Below are 19,037 nucleotides of genomic sequence, written 5' to 3'. Positions count from 1 at the left end.
TTGAAATGTACAATCTTGAGATTAGTTTTAAAGGCTTTGAAATAATTGAGACAGTTTTTTTAAGTTCTACCATACCAGGCTTAAGCAATTTACCTATCCGAGATTAAATAACAGAAAATAAACAAAAACCTTTACAATAAAAAGAAAAATGTAAAGCCAAACTTTCTGATAAAAATATGCATATACATGAAGAATGGAAGACATTAACAAGCTGGGGCAAATGTTGAAGTATTTAAAATAACAGGGCAATGAAATTTCTGAGCATCCTAACAGCACAGGAAATTTTTAAAACATAGATAGGGGAAAGTGAAACAATAACAGAGTAAACTAACAATTACACAGATTTTAGAAATCTAGTGGTAATTTTTGTAACTGAATAAAAACCATTTCACCTACTTAATCTCTCTCTTGATCAAGCTGATAAGACACACAGTGTTAAAATGTCAAATGCCTACTTCCAGATTATAAAGCCTTTACAAAAGTAATATCGTCTCTCAAAAAGTACATACAATAAATATATGCCAGTTATTGGTACATCCTTTGAAGCCAAATAAGTGAAATAAACATGATCATGCAGGTTACAAAGTCTCTTCTTCATTCTAAATTGTAAACAACACACAGAACCAAGTTGCAGATACATATAAAAGTTCTCACTAGATTGAACTAATTAGCTATTAATGAGCTGTTGATTATAGAGTTAGAGACTGGACACTATTCTGCTAGAGACTGGACGCTAAACACTGAAGAAAAGAATCTGTAGACCTCTTCATGTTTTAGAAACCAGGGTCCCTGACCAAAGCAGTGATTTAATTTCACGGCTGCTGGGTACAGATAGCTGACATTACTAAATGCTACTCTAATATCAACTTGTTAAATGTGAATCCAGACTCAGCATATCATAATACTAACCCAGACTAACTGGAGTCATGGGAAATATTTTGGGAGCTGTTTATTTATAAGTGAGTTACAATATAACACTATAATTAGATTAATATATAATTATTGATAAACACAGGATTATTTCTAAAACCCCATTATTGTTGTCACTGCTATGTTTAGAAAAAACAACATTACTATTTTCCTCTTAAAACAAGCCCTTAATTTACCACTAATCAATTAGATCAATTTAGATCTAGTATGTGTTGTTTAATGGTCCTATGTTGTTTACAATTCTTATATAAAAAGTTGTTTAATAAACATTAAGAGGAAGAACAACTTAGAGCTTTCCAGCAAATTACACACTTGAACTATTTTATAATTGAATAATCTAACAAAAAATAGAATCTGCAGAAAGCTAGGCATTCAGCTGTCACAAAATATGTTTCAGTTAGCTTACTCAATTTTAAAGAAAAACCAGTGAAAGTATATATTTTAGCCACACAAAAGGCAGTCAAATTTAATTTTAAAACATTAAAAAGACCATTTTTTCAAAAGTATCAACAACAACAAACTATAATATTACCACAAAATCAATTCTTTAAAGAATATTTTTATAAATATTTCTAGGTCAATTATTTGTATCAGGTTAATTATTTCATTAAATGTTAAATAAATTTATAAGGTACATGTAATTCAATTAGCAAATTACTAATGTGTTTTTTCACAGTATCACTTAATTGCTTTTATTAGAAGACAAAATAATTGAATGGATTATAATCTCCTAACAGTTAGTGTTTTAAAAGTTTTGCAAACAAAATTAATAATTCTAAAACATACATCAGAATATGAAATGTGATTTTTATTCATCCTCAGTAAAGTAGTTGCTTATATTAACATCTGGGCATTGATAATAAGAATTATTATATTCATCAGATTTCAAAAGAGAAAAAACAAATTAGCAAATATTTAATATTTTATTTGCCCAGAAATTTAAAAAAACACTTTAATTTTGATAGTAAGTGTTATATAAACACAGATAAGCAGATAAGTTTCTTTGCCTCAAACTATCATGTACTGTCATCTAGAATTGGTTTAGTCAGAAATACTTCTTTTAAAATTTCCTAAAATCTGGCAAGATCTTCCAAACACAGAAATTTGAAAAATCTATTCAAGTTCAAAACACTTAAAATACTCTGGAATGGCCAAATTACACTAAAAAACTGTTTTGGTTAAGATTCACTGGAGTTAAATTACTACTATAATAAAGCAAAATTAACAAATTAATAAGATAACTAGAAAATGCCTAGCAATTGAAACCATAAAAATATAAAATTTAGAGTTCAATATTATTGAAAGAATGAGTTACATTTTAGAAGGCACCCTTAACTGGTAGCTAAAGAAAAACAGGGTGGAACAAAATTCCTGTGGTTAAGGGTATATACAAATGCAAATACCATTTATTTTTCCTCTGCTTTAAACATTCAGTATAATAGTTTTTATCAATGATCAAATAAATATATGTATTTCAAAGAAATATTTTCTCTATGTTCACCTATAAGAAAAGTTTCACATTTAAGTAGACTTTTTACTGTTTAATACTTTAAGTGGCTTTCTATATTTTACTTTTTTTCATAATGCTTAAAGAGGGCTTAAAAGGGCTTTTTTTTCAAAATGCTTAATGCTTAAAGCATTTATAATGCTTTAAAATAAATACTAAATGAGCATTTTTGAAAATAAGAATGAAATACGGAGTTAGACTTTAAAACACCATGCCACTCAAGGGGAAAATATACTAAGGGAAAATATACTAAGGCAAAATATTATTAAAAAATTATTATTTAAAGCCTGTTCTTATGCTACAGAATGTTTTATGGCTTAAATCACTTTGGAAAGGTTTTTTTTTAATGCATATCTTGTATGCTGATAAAATAATAAATAGAGTAAAAAACTATTAGGCACTTTTCAGATTCACAAATATCAAATTCATGACTACAAAGTACTTGCTAGCTAAGGACCAAGAAAATATATAAAGCAGCCAAGTTATAATAAATTTTACCAAATATTTCACAGAGCTATTCTAGTATAAACTAACATTTTCCAAAACCAAAGGAAACTTACCTTATAAGAATGCTTTAAAGAATTAGGTAGTTCATTTGTGAAATCTCTGTTGCTGTCTCTGGTTAAATTATCAACTTTACCTTCATTTCCAGATGCAAACTTTATGAGTAATTGAGATGGTCCCCCCTTAGAACAATTGTGCTTAAGGCTAGATAAACAGGAAACATTTGGATAAGTTCCCCCCAATGAAATACTTCTCTGTAAAAGAGCATGGTTTTTGTTTATCTGTAAATTTGGTCTTTCCAACTGTCCACTGATATTTATTTGATAATCTACATTTTGGGAGGATGGTAAACATGCAGATGTCCTATGCATAAGCTTAATAAACTCTGGATCAGAATTAAGCTCAGTTTCTGACATCTCTGGTTTACAATCACCATTTGCTGCTTCACAATCTAATGCAGTTGCTTTCTGTTGGGTAAAATGCAGTGAAACACAAGAATATCCTTCAGATGGCTGTTCACAGACAGTCTGATTTGGACTAGTATTTGCAATAATGATTTTCTTTTGTAATGAGCCCTTCCTGTGAAGAGGTCGTATGTCTCTTACTTCTCCGGGAGTACAGACTGTCTTGGATAACCGAAGTCCATTGACAGCTGTTGAAAGAAATCCCTTAGCACTAGTGCCATCTTCACTGTGGGCAATTTCACTAGGAGAAATAATAAACTGGTGTGAGGTCTGATAGGATCCTTTGCTTGGAAGAGTACCTGTACTTGTTGGAGAAGTTGGTGGTGTATTTGAAGGACTCCTAGGAAAAATGACTAAGGATGAACAACGTTTTAGTGGAATTTTCGAGTTCCTGCTCACTGGCAATTTCATAATCTCTAGTCCATGATCCAAGTCATCCTGGACAAAGGGAACTGTACTTGTACTTGAGAAAATTTCACATGGAGCAGTATTCCTGTTTGGCACACTTCTATTGGAGGCGCTGTCAGAAGATAAATTTCCACCAAAAAAGGTATCATCAGTTGGTGGAAAAGTATAACCACTGCTGTCACTGATGCTACTGTTGGTGTATGAACCTCCACTGGTGATACTTGTGCAGGACCCATAATCACTACCATTGCTGCTGTAAGACCCATTTTCACTGGCTGAAAAGTTACCAAGACTACCACTGCAAATGGCAGGACTGCTTAAGAGGTTACCATCATCCGTGGCATTCAGTTCGTTATCAACCACAGCACTGCCATCCTTTAAGACACAAGTAAATGAAGCATCATCACCATCAGCTAAGACATTGCCAGACTGAAGACATCCACTGTACCTTGTTGGTTGTAATGATATCTGCAGACAGCTGCTCTTTTTATGAACATTTTCAGGTGAAGGAAAAGATGATCTTTCCCGAGACTTAAGGTTTTCCTTTATTAACGGAGCTAATGCAGTCTGTTTGGGAGTCAGCTTCATTTGAACCACGTTCGCCGTTGAAATCCGTGCTGGTCTCGTGAAGCACATGTGAATGCTGCTATCCAAATCATCTCCGGAGGTTTCTGACAAAGGATAAGTATTGCTTCTTCTGGCTGCAAAGTGCAATCGTAAGCTTTGTGCCATTTGTTCTCATTTCCAAACATGTTAAGGGCTGAGAGTCATAACAAAGATCTCTGTCGGTAGACAGGCTAGAAGCAGCTGCACTGCAGCAAAAGAAAAAATCATTTGTGTGCCTGAAAGAGCTCAGAAGTAGTAGTCTTTATCCTAAGCAAAATCTTAAAGACCAGATAGCATATGAAAGAAAAAGACGGCCCATTCCTGAGACTGACGTTTCCAAAATGTCTTGAATCGCTTGTAGTCAAAATGCCTTCACTTACAAAGCACTTGATTTCCAGCGACCTTTAAGCTGAGCTCAGCTGCAGCACACTGCCTCAAACACTGCCAACCTTGTTTCAATTATACCTTCTCCAATTTGCATGAATGAGTAACACAAGAACAACAATCTTCTAGCATTTCAAGTTGAAACAGTATTTTTTTCACTCCAGCTCTACTAAATGAACATTTAACTCTGTGAATCACGGTGCCTATACTTTCTCCAGCAGAGTTTGACCACTAATATTTTTACCCATAGGGATAGAATTACAGGAAGTTGGTAGGAACGAAACTCCATGTAATTGAGTATCAAATCAAGGATTGCATTTCCAAATAGTGGCCATACTAGGAATCCAGTCAACTTAGTAAATGTAGAAAGGAATATAGACTGTTAATATTTTTAAAAGGAGAAAGTTCAAATGTTTGTATATATTTGGAAACACCAAAACTGCGGGGGTGAATTGAAAGTTTAGCATTAAACCAAACATAAATATTTTAGTTTCCAAAACACTACGTACTTATAAAAAGTGAAAGCTGAAGGATCGAAATACAAAATTTGCCTAGTAATACCATTGCAAAAATTGAGCATAGGTCTGAGAAAAAAAACGTTTGTGAGAAGCTGTCACCAAGCATTTTCTCCTGTAATTTTAAGGCCTTTCCAGCCAAGCAGTACAGTCTTTAAATGATTCCATTTATATTTTGACTATTAAAACTCTGCCAAGAAATAGCCTAAGCAAACATTCCATTAAAAATATATGCAGATTAGACAGAAAAACTATACCCTAATATAGTTTGAGCACACAAGATATTTTATTCCACTGTCTATGCAATTCATTCACTTAAGAGAGTGTTGTGGTAAGTAAAGAAGTCTAAAAAGGATTTAACACATCAAATAAACATATCTCAATGCCAACTCTATTCTGAAAAACTCTAAGAGCTCTTTGCTGGCCCCTACTGGTGCATTGAAACAATTCATTTAGTTGTTTGATATCTATAAAGAAGTATAAACCGTATGGCATATTTCTTTATATAGACAAAGTACATACTTGTTTACATTTTTGAGTACTAGCACTGACCTAAAGATGGAATTACTTACTACTGCTGATAAAGCTCCCGCAGGAGAGAACAGTAAACTGTTTGTCCTTTTAGACGTTGTGATTTTGTATATATATACATTTTTTTCTGCTTTGTATTTATTTAACCTTTACTTTATTTTCAGTTTACTAGGTAATAAAAGTTTAATATTTTAATTTCTCCCCTAAATGTCATAGACCAAGGTTGGTATTCTATTTGAAAGAAACACATTTATTTTAAAATAATACTCTAGGGTATATTTAAACTTCTTACCTGAATTTTACAGCTGGAACTCCAGTAATAAATATATACTGGCTCATTCATAGGAAAGTAAAAAGTAAAATAGTTCAGTTGTTTACACCACATGGTACTACACCCAAGTTGTACTTTCCTAAGTAAGCTTTTTTTCCTAAGTAAAAGCAAATATGTAAAACATATACTTGCACTTTGTTTAAAAAAGAAAACTTAGGATATATCTGTTCTCAATCATAATTTTCTAAACAGCATTTTTAATCAATTAAGACAGGACAAAACAGAAATATGGAATTTACTAGATTCTATTTCTGACTAGAATGAGATACTACTATGTTTTAGAATGTGTACAGTTGTAAACTTAGTAATAAAATTGTTATGCTCTTTTGGTTTGGTATAATCTACATTATGATTTTATAGACTTCAGTACATATTCCTTTATAATCTTTTTTTCTTTATAGAAGAAAGAGTCCTAATCTTTTTACTATGCCTTCAAAAAAACTTCAGCTTTCCTTCTAGAATTAAGTTAGGGATGACTCAATAAATGGATTATTTGTAATAAGCTAATCAATGAGATCAACCACTCATGCCTGTAGTCTAAAAATTCCAGTTTATCAGCAAATCTCTTTTGGGTGTTAAAATAATTAATTGAATAAGCATTTTCTCTTTCTCTTATAGTAAAGCTACAGTAGCTTCACTATAAATATCAGCTTCATGTCCCCTAACTACATTTCAAGCTTTCAGGATCGCAACTAAGCATATCTTCTGATTCCCCTGAGATCACGCTGGAACAATGTAAGCACCAAGTAACACCAGAGATGAGGCTGGATGGATGGTGGATAGATCTAGTTACCACTTCTAAAGAAATAGCAAAATACTGCAGCTGGACAAGAAGGCAGAATACTTGAAACATTTGCAAAGAGGGCTTCAGCCAAGGAAAAGTATGAAAATGAAATGCACTTCCTTGTACTCTAGGTTGTGTTTCAATTCTAGAAAGGTTAAACAGTTTGCATTACTAACTCTGGTCTGGGACTGTACAGGATCTGTACCACTAATAGAGCAGTGTGCAACCTGGAGAACCTGGGATAAGATGTAGCCTCCTGGCCAAGAGATGCCAAGAGAGGAGTATCAACCCTAACCTCAAGGGGAGAAGAGCTGGAGAGTGATAGCAGACCGCACTTGGGAGGAATCTATGCAAATCATATAGCATTTTATATTCTAGAATGAAACAGGTCATATTTTAGGATTAGACAGAAGCTCAGGACCCCACATTCTGAGATATTTAGTTTTTGATTATCTACACAGAAGATAAATGTGATTATATACCCCTACGGACAGGCTCAGGATTACACTAATCATTGACTAGAACTCTGAAGGTCACTGACCCCTGTGACGCTTAATTGCGCATGTTGACTTGGCTAAGTTTTGAGTCAAACACCTATCCAAGTGTTGCTATGGAGCTATTTTTTTGATTTGACTGACATTTAAATCAGTAGATATTAAATACAGCAAAATGCCCTCCATAAGTTGTGTGTACATGCTAAGTCACTTCAGTCATATCCAACTCTTTGCAACCTCATGGACTATAGTCTCCCAGGCTCCACTGTCCATGGGATTCTCCAGGCAAGAATATTGGAGTGGGTGGTAGTGGCCCTCAATCAGTTAAAGGACTTAAGAAAAAAGACAGATTTCTGGAAGCAGCAATTCTGCCTTAAGACTGTAACAAGAAACCCTGCCTGAGCTTCCAGTTTGCTGCCCTGCCCTACAGATTTCAGATGCCTTACTCCTACGGCAGGTTGAATCTGCAACCTGCCGGTACCACCTCATGGATTTCAGACTTGCCAATGCCTTAAAATAAATCAATCCCCCCCACCTCATTATCTCTCCCTCTCTCATTCTCTGTGTGCATGTATGTGTATCCTATTGGTTTTTATTCTCTGGATAACCCTGACTAACACAACCACTAAATTTGAGATGCACAGCATGTCCACCTAGAATACGAAATATAGGAGTCTCCTAAGGCTTCAGAGACTGGATGTGTGCAGACATAGCTCTTGGGTAGTGACACAGACATGTCACTTTGGGTAGCAGCCGAAGATGGAGAAGCTCTATACAGTGACAAAAACAAGACTGGGAGCTGACTGTGGCTCAGATCATGAACTCCTTATTGCAAAATTCAGACTTAAACTGAAGACAGTAGGGAAAACCACTAGAGCATTCAGGTATGAATGCATTCAGCATTCAGGTAGATCAAATTCCTTACGATTATATAGTGGAAGTGGCAAATAGATTCAAGGGATTAGATCTCATAGACAGAGTGCCTGAAGAACTATGGACAGAGGTTCATGACACTGTACAGGAGGCAGTGATCAAGACCGTCCCCTAGAAAAACCAATGCAAAAAAGGCAAAATGGTTGTCTGAGGAGAAGTCAAATAGCTGAGAAAAGAAGAGAGGTGAAAGGCAAAGGAGAAAAGGAAGATATACCTATCTGAACACAGAGGTCCAAAGAATAGCAAGGAGAGAAAAGAAAACCTTCATCAGTGATCAATGCAAAGAAATAGAGGAAAATAATAGAATGGAAAGGACTAGAGATCTCTTCAAGAAAATTAGAGATACCAAGGGAACTTTTCATACAAAAATGGGCACAATGAAGGACAGAAAAGGTATGGACCTAACAGAAGCAGAAGATGGCAAGCAGAAAAGGTGGCAAGAATACATGGAAGAACTATACAAAAAGATCTTCATGACCCAGATAACCATGATGGTGTGATCACTCCCCTAGAGCTAGACATCCTGGAGTGTGAAGTCAAGTGGGCTTTAGGAAGCATCACTAAAAACAAAGCTAGTGGAGTTGATGGAACTCCAGTCAAGCTATTTCAAATTCTAAAAGATGATGCAGTTAATGTGCTGCACTCAATATGCCAGCAAATCTGGAAAACTCAGCAGTGGCCACAGGACTGGAAAAGGTCAGTTGTCACTCCAATCCCAAAGAAAGGCAATGCTGAAGAAGGCTCAAACCAGCGCACAATTGCACTCATCTCACACACTAGCAAAGAAATGCTCATAATTCTCCATGCTAGGCTTCAATAGTATGTGACCGAGAACTTCCAGATGTTCAAGCTGAATTTGGAAAAGGCAGAGAAACCAGAAATTGGATCACAGAAAAAGCAAGAGAATTCCAGAAAAACATCTACTTCTGCTTCATTGACTACACTAAAGCCTTTTACTGTGTGGATCACAACAAACTGTGGAAAATTCTTAAAGAGACTGGAACATAAGACCACCTTACCTGCCTCCTGAGAAACCTGTATGCAGGTCAAAAAGCAAGTTAGAACTGGACATGGAAGAACTGACTGGTTCCAAATTGGGAAAGGAGTACATCAAGGCTGTATACTGCCACCCTGCTTATTTAACTTATATGCAAAGTACATCATGAGAGATGCTGGGCTGGATGAAGTACAAGCTGGAATCAAGACTGCAAGGAGAAATATCAATAACATCAGATATACAGATAACACCACTCTTATGGCAGAAAGTGAAGAGGAACTGAAGAGCCTCTTGATGAAACTGAAAGAGGAGAGTGAAATTCAATATTCAAAAATCTAAAATCATGGCAAATAGATGAGGAAACAATGCAAAGAGTGAGAGACTTTATTTTTCTGGGCTCCAAAATCACTGCAGATGGTGACTGCAGCCATGAAATTAAAAGAAGCTTGCTCCTTGAAGAAGAAAAGTTATGACCAACCTAGACAGCATATTAAAAAGCAGAGAGATTACTTTGCCAACAAAGGTCCACGAAGTCAAAGCTATGGTTTTTCCAGTAGTCATGTATGGATGTGAGAGTTGGACCATAAAGAAAGTTGAGTGCTTAAGCATTGATGCTTTTGAACTGTAGTGTTGGAGAAGACTCTTGAGAGTCCCTTGGACTGCAAGGAGATCCAACCAGTCCATCCTAAAGGAGATCAGTCATGAATATTCACTGGAAGGACTGATGCCAAAGCTGAAACTCCAATACTCTGGCCACCTGATGTGAAGAACTGACTCATTGGAAAAGACCCTGATGCTCGGAAAGATTGAAGGCAGGAGAAGAAAGGGACAACAGAGGATGAGATGGTTGGATGGCATCACCAACTCGATGGACATGAGTTTGAGAAAGTTCTGGGAGTTGGTGATAGACAGGGAAGTATGGTGTACTGCAGTCCATGGGGTCACAAAGAGTCGGACACAACTGAGCGACTGAACTGATCTGAGTGACACAGAAGCACTAACTTTTGTATTGGTATATGTAGAATTCATTTAAAGGCACATCATTCTCAAACATCCCATCACCCTCAATAACACCATTACCAAACTATGATAGTTTATAATCCCCAGGTTCTTAAAATTGGCTGAAAACATATCACTTATATTGCAAACATTTTCCAGAATATTAGAAATTCTTTCTCCTTAAGTATATTTGCTCTTTGCCATACATTTCCAAAGAGAATCTTTCTAGGAAAGGGATGTGTCTCTAACTTAGTTGTGAATGCTACAGGAGAAGGTAAAATGACATTTACAGTGCACAAGTCAATTTACTGCTACACAATCAAGCTTGTTATTCCATCAACGGCTATAGCTTCTATGACATCTCAGGTAATCTGTACACTTCAGGACCAGCAACAAATCAGAGCATTACAATGATGCGCACCACTCTCAATTACTTCTTGTTCCCTTTTGCTAGTAAAGTGAGCTTCTTGAGAAAAACTATATTTCTAATGCATAACAGAGTACTGAACATCATGTATGCCCAAAATGGCATACTATAATTAACACACAAAATGTGATATCAGTTCAGTTTAGTTCAGTCACTCAGTCATGTACGACTCTTTACAACTCCATGAATCGCAGCACGCCAGGCCTGCCTGTCTATCACCAACTCCTGGAGTTCACTCAAACTCACGTCCATTGAGTCAGTGATGCCATCCAGCCATCTCATCCTCTGTCGTCCCCTTCTCCTCCTGCCCCCAATCCCTCCCAGCATCACAGTCTTTTCCAATGAGTCAACTCTTTGCATGAAGTGGCCAAAGTACTGGAGTTTCAGCTTTAGCAAGATTCCTTCCAAAGAAATCCCAGGACTGATCTCCTTTAGAATGGACTGGTTGGATCTCCTTGTAGTCCAAGGGACTCTCAAGAGTCTTCTCCAACACCGCAGGTCAAACGCATCAATTCTTCGGCGCTCAGCCTTCTTCACAGTCCAACTCTCACATCCATACGTGACCACAGGAAAAACCGTCTAGCCTTGACTAGACGGACCTTAGTCAGCAAAGTAATGCCTCTGCTTTTGAATATGCTATCTGGGTTGGTCATAACTTTCCTTCCAAGGAGTAAGTGTCTTTTAATTTCATGGCTGCAATCACCATCTGCAGTGATTTTGGAGCCCCCAAAAATAATGTCTGACACTGTTTCCACTGTTTCCCCATCTATTTCCCATGAAGTGATGGGACCGGATGCCATGATCTTCGTTTTCTGAATGTTGAGCTTTAAGCCAACTTTTTCACTCTTCTCTTTCACTTTCATCAAGAAGCTTTTAGTTCCTCTTCACTTTCTGCCATAAGGGTGGTGTCATCTGCTTATCTGAGGTTATTGATATTTCTCCCAGCAATCTTGATTCCAGCTTGTGTTTCTTCCAGTCCAGCATTTCTCATGATGTACTCTGCATAGAAGTTAAATAAGCAGGGTGACAATATACAGCCTTGACGTACTCCTTTTCCTATTTGGAACCAGTCTGTTGTTCCATGTCCAGTTCCAACTGTTGCTTCCTGACCTGCATATAGATTTCTCAAGAGGCAGGTCAGGTGGTCTGGTATTCCCATCTTTTGAAGAATTTTCCACATTTTATTGTGATCCACACAGTCAAAGGCTTTGGCATAGTCAATAAAGCAGAAATAGATGTTTTTCTGGAACTCTCTTGCTTTTCCATGATCCAGCAGATGTTGGCAATTTGATCTCTGGTTCCTCTGCCTTTTCTAAAACCAGCTTGAACATCAGGAAGTTCATGGTTCACATATCAGACAACCATAAATGCACAAGTCCATGAACTCTAAATCACACATTATATTAATGATGAAAATTTTTAAAGTGCTTTAATAGCTACTATCTCATTTTATTTTCATAATGTATTTATCATATAGGTAGGGCAAATACTGTTACCCCTATTTTTTAAACATGAGAAAATATCTTCGGAAGGATTAAATAATTTGTCTAGAGTTATAAGCTAATATACCAAAACACAAGTTGGACTACAAGGAATTCTGACTCTTTGGTATAGGGATCTATAATATGCTGATCAATGCATTATTTTCTTTTTACTTTTAGAAAAAATCCATTGTTAATATTGTAAGCAATGCTTTTTTTCTTTTGACATATCATGACACCCTGTATATACCCTATACACAGTAAATGCTCAAGGAGTGTTAATGCTAATCAGAGCATGACAAATATTAGTTTCATCAATAAAGAGTTACACCATACTAAGATTACTGGCAAAAAGACTAGATAACTATAAACAGGGTGGAAAGCATCAGCATGAGCTATCCCTCCTTGTGTACAGTATGCAAATAATTCAAATAAAACAGTTCACCAATGATGTGCCCAAGAATCAAGGAGAAAGTCCACTGGTATCACGAACAACAGGAAAAATAACACAGTAATACCATGACCAGCAATTCAAGCCCAAAATATGAACCTTAGAGATACAATCATACATGTGTATCAGGAAACACAGCAAGAATATTTATCAATTGGTAATAGCACAAACCTGAAAACAACACTCTCTATTAAGGAGGATAAATACATAGATTGTGGTATTACAGCATTTGCAGATGAAGAGAAAACTATGCATTTGTGAAATATGTTCTTATAGACTGACCTCACAAATATATCATTTTAAGCCAAAAGCATGTGACAGAGGAAAGTATTCACAGTGCTACTATTTTAGTAAATCCAAAAATATGAAAACGGAAACCACTATGTTTTTTAGGGATACATGTATACATGATAAAATTTTTTTAACAGCAAAGAAATGATAAACACAACTTTAAGGACAGTGGTTACTACTTGTGGGAGAGAAAAAGGAGATGCTTTTGGAAGGGTTAAAGGATGCTTTGAAGATTTTGGTAATGTTCAAGTTCTTAAGTTGAATAATAAACATACAGATATTTGTCTTATTATTTAAGATAAATATTATAGTATACATATTTTTGTATGTTTATTTCATGATTACAAAACACCAATACTAAATTTTACCTGGTCCCATCCAGAAGGAAAACAGAGCTGTAGCAACAGAAGGAAAAAATGAAAACATTCTCCATTTTATTTTTAAAAAGGCAAAAATACAAACAGAAAATAAAAAGCTCTGTGACTAACCAAATGATAAGCAAATCATCATCTGTCACTGAGCCTTACAAAACTAGATTGCCAAGTTAGTGATGAAGTCTCCCTTGGCTGCATAAAAAGTACCTTTGCCTATAATGATACTAATTAATGATTTCATCTTAAATGTCTTCAGTTGTGCTGTGCTGAGCTTAGTAGCTCAGTTGTGTCTGACTCTTTGCGACCCCATGGACTGTACCCTGCCAGGTTTCTCTGTCCGTGGAATTCTCCAGGCATGGAATGGAGAGGGTTGCCATTCCCTTCTCCAATATCTTCTGTTACTAGTACAGTTATCACATCTATAAAACCAAGTGTTATATAGTCCAACACTAAAAATAGAGTTTTTAATAAATCTAGTTTCTATGTTAGCTACAAAATGAATAAAATTGTTTTAATTCTTGCTGTGCTTCTGTTTAGTAATTGATAAGCTTTGACTATATAACACTGTTGTTATGGCTCCATATTCAAATCTTACAGGTTTAAAATGTAAATGTAAAATGCTAAAAAGGTTTGAAATACAGTTTCAAGACAAATTAGGAAGAGGGTAGGATTTCAAGACAGTCTTTAGGAAATTAGGAATCACAACTATCCTTTTATAAAAATAAAAACAGGTTATATTTGCTTTTTGTGTATCTGAACACCTGCAATTCTTTAGAGAACTTAATTTCATGAGTTAGAGAGGTTTCCTTTGTATTCAATAGAAGAGTGGAGATAAGGGAGAGGATGGGATGTCCTAACTGGATACAGGCAACCTCAAGATCTCCACTGGAGTGTGGAGGGGAAGGCTCCTGAGGCTGGGACTATCAACCAGGGTACCAGCATAAGTGTGCAGAAAGGTCAGGCCAAGAGGCTGACTTTTCTGTATCTCCTGTCGTGAGAGACCTTGAGGAAGACCATGAAATCTGTTGAGAACTGATAATCAGGAGAGGTTCCAGGGAGAAAAGAAGAGCAGAGAGGAGCACCAGGAAAGGCAGGGGAAAATAATTCTATTCACCACTTTGCCCAGTCTTTCCATAACCACCTCAAAAGCATCTCTCACTTCACAGATTCCTGGCCTACTTTTGCTTGTTACTCAAGTATACCCTCACTTCACAGTTTATGTTTGTATGGTAGGACTTACCAATCGATTTTCATCAAACACTTCAAATAGAAGCCGGTGTTGCTGAGGATGAACCTAAGTAAGGAAAAAACAACCTTTTCTTAAAAACAAGTGAACACTGGGACTCTATTCAGTATCTTATAATAACCTACCATGGAAAAGAATATATATACACACACATACCTGGGTGTTTGTGTGTATAACTGAATCATTTTGCTATACACCAGAAACTAGCACACTGTAAATCAACTCTACTCTCAATTTTTAAAGAAGTGAACATCAAGCCACAGACATGAAGAAATAAATGCTTGTAAACATTGCCATTTCCTAATTCTTGTTCCTTACAATGTATTTTAAATAACACGTGAAACTTAATACAAAAGCCAAGACTCATCACATGTCAACCATTTTCTAAGTTTTACCATAACAACAAAGTGGATTTGGTTTCTTATTTTCCCATTTTTTTCTGAAATACAATAAAAGACACAATTTCAAAACTTTAAATACTTGCAAGCATGTAAAAATACAGATGGGATTTTAACTTATTATTAATTTTATTGCACTCATCTCACACACTAGTAAAGTAATGCTCAAATTCTCCAAGCCAGGCTTCAGCAATACGTGAACCATGAAATTCCAGATGTTCAAGCTGGTTTTAGAAAAGACAGAGGAACCAGAGATCAAATTACCAACACCTGCTGGATCATCGAAAAAAGCAAGAGAGTTCCAGAAAAACATCTACTTCTGCTTTATTGACTATGCCAAAGCCTTTGACTGTGTGGTTCACAACAAACTGTGGAAAATTCTGAAAGAGATGGGAATACCAGACCACCTGACCTGCCTCTTGTGAAACCTGTATGCAGGTCAGGAAGCAACAGTTAGAAGTGGACATAGAACAGACTGGTTCCAAATAGGAAAAGGAGTACGTCAAGGCTGTATATTGTCACCCTGCTTATTTAACTTATATGCAGAGTACATCATGAGAAACACTGGGCTGGAAGAAGCACAAGCTGTTATAAAGATTGTCGAGAGAAATATCAATAACCTCAGATATGCAGATGACACTACCCTTATGGCAGAAAGTGAAGAGGAACTAAAAAGCCTCTTGATGAAAGTGAAAGAGGAGAGTGAAAAAGTTGGCTTAAAGTGCAACATTCAGAAAACAAAGATCATGGCATCTGGTCCCATCACTTCATGGGAAATAGATGGGGAAACAGTGGAAACAGTGTCAGACTTTATTTTTGGGGGCTCCAAAATCACTGCAGATGGTGATTGCAGCCATGAAATTAAAAGACACTTACTCCTTTGAAGGAAAGTTATGACCAACCTAGATAGTATATTTAAAAGCAGAGACATTACTTTGCCAACAAAGGTCCGTCTAGTCAAGGCTATAGTTTTTCCAGTAGTCACATATGGATGTGAGAGTTGGACTTCGAAGAAAGCTGAGCGCTGAAGAATTGATGCTTTTGAACTGTGGTGTTGGAGAAGACTCTTGCAAGTCCCTTGGACTGCAAGGAGATCCAACCAGTCCATTCTAAAGGAGATCAGCCCTGGGTGTTCTTTGGAGGGAATGATGCTGAAGCTGAAACTCCAGTACTTTGGGCACCTCATGCGAAGAGTTGACTCATTGGAAAAGACTCTGAAGCTGGGAGGGATTGGGGGCAGGAAGAGAAGGGGACGACCGAGGATGAGATGGCTGGATGGCATTACCGACTTGATGGATGTGAGTTTGAGTGAACTCTGGGAGTTAGTGATGGACGGGGAAACTCTCAGTAAGACTCTCTAAAAAAGTTCTCTTGCACCTAGTGGTGACCAAAGAGGCCAGTCTAGCGACAGTCACTGGTGGGACTTCCAGGAAAGCTCTTTAAATGGGGCTGACTCAGCTAGAAGAGCCGCTGCTTTTGCCCTTTGTACTCCTCTTTCCTATGTGGAACTTGGTTAGGACAGCTGGCACCCCTGCAGCCATACTGTGACCATGGAGGAACAAGAGGGTGGAAGCCACAATTAAGGGCTAGATATGCTTTGGGGATAGAAAAACAGTATAAGAGAATAATCCTTTCTAGGAAGATGTAGAGGATATTTGGGGGAGATGACACTTGAGCTAAAACTTGAAAGATGGGAAGAATTTGAGTAAGAAAATACAGAGAATACTCACAGCAAGGAGATCACAGGGGAGAAAGGCATGGGGGCAGAATGAGTGTGCTCTAGGAAAATCAACTAATAACATTTTTATGGTAGAAAGTCTTAAGAAAAATTTGGTTATTTAGGGAAGAGCCAAGCTGAAGGCACTGATATCCAGAAAATGAACTAAAACTTGATTGGAAAAAAAAAAACCAAACTTGATTGGTATGGGAGAAAATTAAGTTTTCAAAGGAAAAAAGTAAAAGGATGAAGATCACATGTAAATATTATTTTGTGAGTGATACACAAAATAAACAAGACTAGAGAGAGACCCTGGAGTCCACGGGGACTGTGGCTGTAGTAACTCAGGCATGAAGTGTTGAGAGCTTTGCCTTTGATGGTCCCAGTGAGAACAGGGAAGAAGGCCATGAAAAACATTTTAAGAGAAAAAAACAAAAAGTCTCAGTGCCTAACAAAATACCTGGTAGACAATGAAGATGTTTAATGAGTACTGCTAAGACAACTGATATCAGATGTGACCTGAACAGGCCTCTGCTGTCCTGGTTCAGACTATAATTAATAGCTTCCTAGCAGGAGGCTCTACGTCAACTATCTTATCTTTGAAATCTATCTTTCCTACTGTAACTGGAGTGACTTATCTGAAAGACAATTTAGGCTTTCTTTACTGCTGTACTCAAAAGCTACTGCCAGTGGCCTAAAGAAAATCAATCGAATGCCTGGGCACAGAATGATCATGATCTGAGCCCAGCTTGCCTTTTGAGCCTTGTGTCCTGTAATTGTCCCCTGCCCATACAAATACACCAACACCCTATGCTCTAATCCCACAACAGTCTAATTACTGCTTACTGAGCTTTCTGATCTGCACTTCTGTGCATGCTAAGGTCACTCCATGTGCAATATCTTCTCCAGTCAACAAGTCCAAAATTTACCCCTTGTTCAAGCCTCAGCTCAAATGTCAACGTCACTCTGAAGTGTTACCTCCCCAGTCACTCCCCTTCATTTTCAGTTATTAGAAAACTGACTACATCCTTCCATTTTTGAAGTTAACAGTATGTAATAGCTCTCTGTTCTTGTAGTTCAGTTAAGTCGTGTCTGACTCTTGGTGACCTCATGGACTGTAGCACACTGTGTCCATGGGATTTCCCAGCCAAGAATATTGGAATGGGTTGCCATTTCTTCCTCCAGGAATAGGTGCCTACTGAATTATAAAAACACCATAAAACACTTGTTTACTTTGGGGGGGGGGGCGCGTATATCAAAGGCACACGGTAAATGCAAGAATACAATTTAAAACGTGTGGTGAGAATTCTAATTCAAGAAGGACAGCTTAAACACAAACATTAATTCTCTCCCTCTTGAGATCCTATTTTCATAATAGCAAAGGAATTTCTAAAAGGCACTGAGAGAGTCAATTCCTAAGCAAATTGATAAGAAGTCGAGGGTCTCTGAGGAGGAGAAAGGAGTCTGGGGCTCTCAAGGCAGAGACAGGGGTCTGGAATTCTCAAGGAGGAAGAAAGGACAAACTTTTTTTCTACATTCTTTCAGTCAGTTCAGTTCAGTTCAGTCACTCAGTCGTGTCCAACTCTTTGTGACTCCATGAATTGTAGCACGCCAAGCCTCCCTGTCTATCACCAACTCCTGGAGTTCACTCAGACTCACATACATCGAGTCAGTGATGCCATCCAGCCATCTCATCCTCTGTCGTCCCCTTCTCCTCCTGCCCCCAATCCCTCCCAGCATCACAGTCTTTTCCAACGAGTCAACTCTTCTCATGAGGTGGCCAAAGTACTGGAGTGTCAGCTTCAGCATCATTCCCTCCAAAGAAATCCTACGGCTGATCTCCTTCAGAATGGACTGGTTGGATCTCCTTGCAGTCCAAGGGACTCTCAAGAGTCTTCTCCAACACCACAGTTCAAAAGCATCAATTCTTCAGCGCTCAGCTTTCTTCACAGTCCAACTCTCACATCCATACATGACCACTGGAAAAACCATAGCCTTGACTAGACGGACCTTTGTTGGCAAAGTAATGCCTCTGCTTTTCAATATGCTATATAGGTTGGTCATAATTTTTCTTCCAAGGAGTAAGCATCTTTCAATTTCATGGCTGCAATCACCATCTGCAGTGATTTTGGAGCCCCCCAAAATAAAGTCTGACACTGTTTCCACTGTTTCCCCATCTATTTGCCATGAAGTGATGGGACCAGATGCCATGATCTTAGCTTTCTGAATGTTGTGCTTTAAGCCAACTTTTTCACTCTCCTCTTT

The 19,037-nt window shown here is 37.3% G+C and overlaps 1 protein-coding gene across 3 annotated transcripts in view; it reads right to left on the bottom strand.

Annotated features, from left to right (window-relative positions):
• Nucleotides 1-19,037, bottom strand: part of NEDD4 (NEDD4 E3 ubiquitin protein ligase) — a 143,507-nt gene that overhangs the window by 87,410 nt on the left and 37,060 nt on the right. Inside the window, exons 5-6 of one of the 3 annotated variants that reach the window (XM_027971804.2) lie at nucleotides 14,652-14,705; nucleotides 13,406-13,432 (exon numbers count right to left, since the gene is read on the bottom strand). In XM_027971804.2, the coding sequence (XP_027827605.2) occupies nucleotides 13,406-13,432; nucleotides 14,652-14,705 (81 nt within the window). Of the gene's footprint in view, nucleotides 1-2,997; nucleotides 5,046-13,405; nucleotides 13,433-14,651; nucleotides 14,706-19,037 lie in introns of those variants that run through there. The other 2 variants (XM_027971806.2, XM_012181488.5) reach the window with 2 other exon arrangements.

This window comes from Ovis aries, chromosome 7, assembly GCF_016772045.2.
Source record: "Ovis aries strain OAR_USU_Benz2616 breed Rambouillet chromosome 7, ARS-UI_Ramb_v3.0, whole genome shotgun sequence".
Lineage (NCBI taxonomy): Eukaryota > Metazoa > Chordata > Mammalia > Artiodactyla > Bovidae > Ovis > Ovis aries.
Note: the sequence above shows the minus strand (reverse complement) of the source record. Positions and strands in the feature narration are given on the sequence as shown.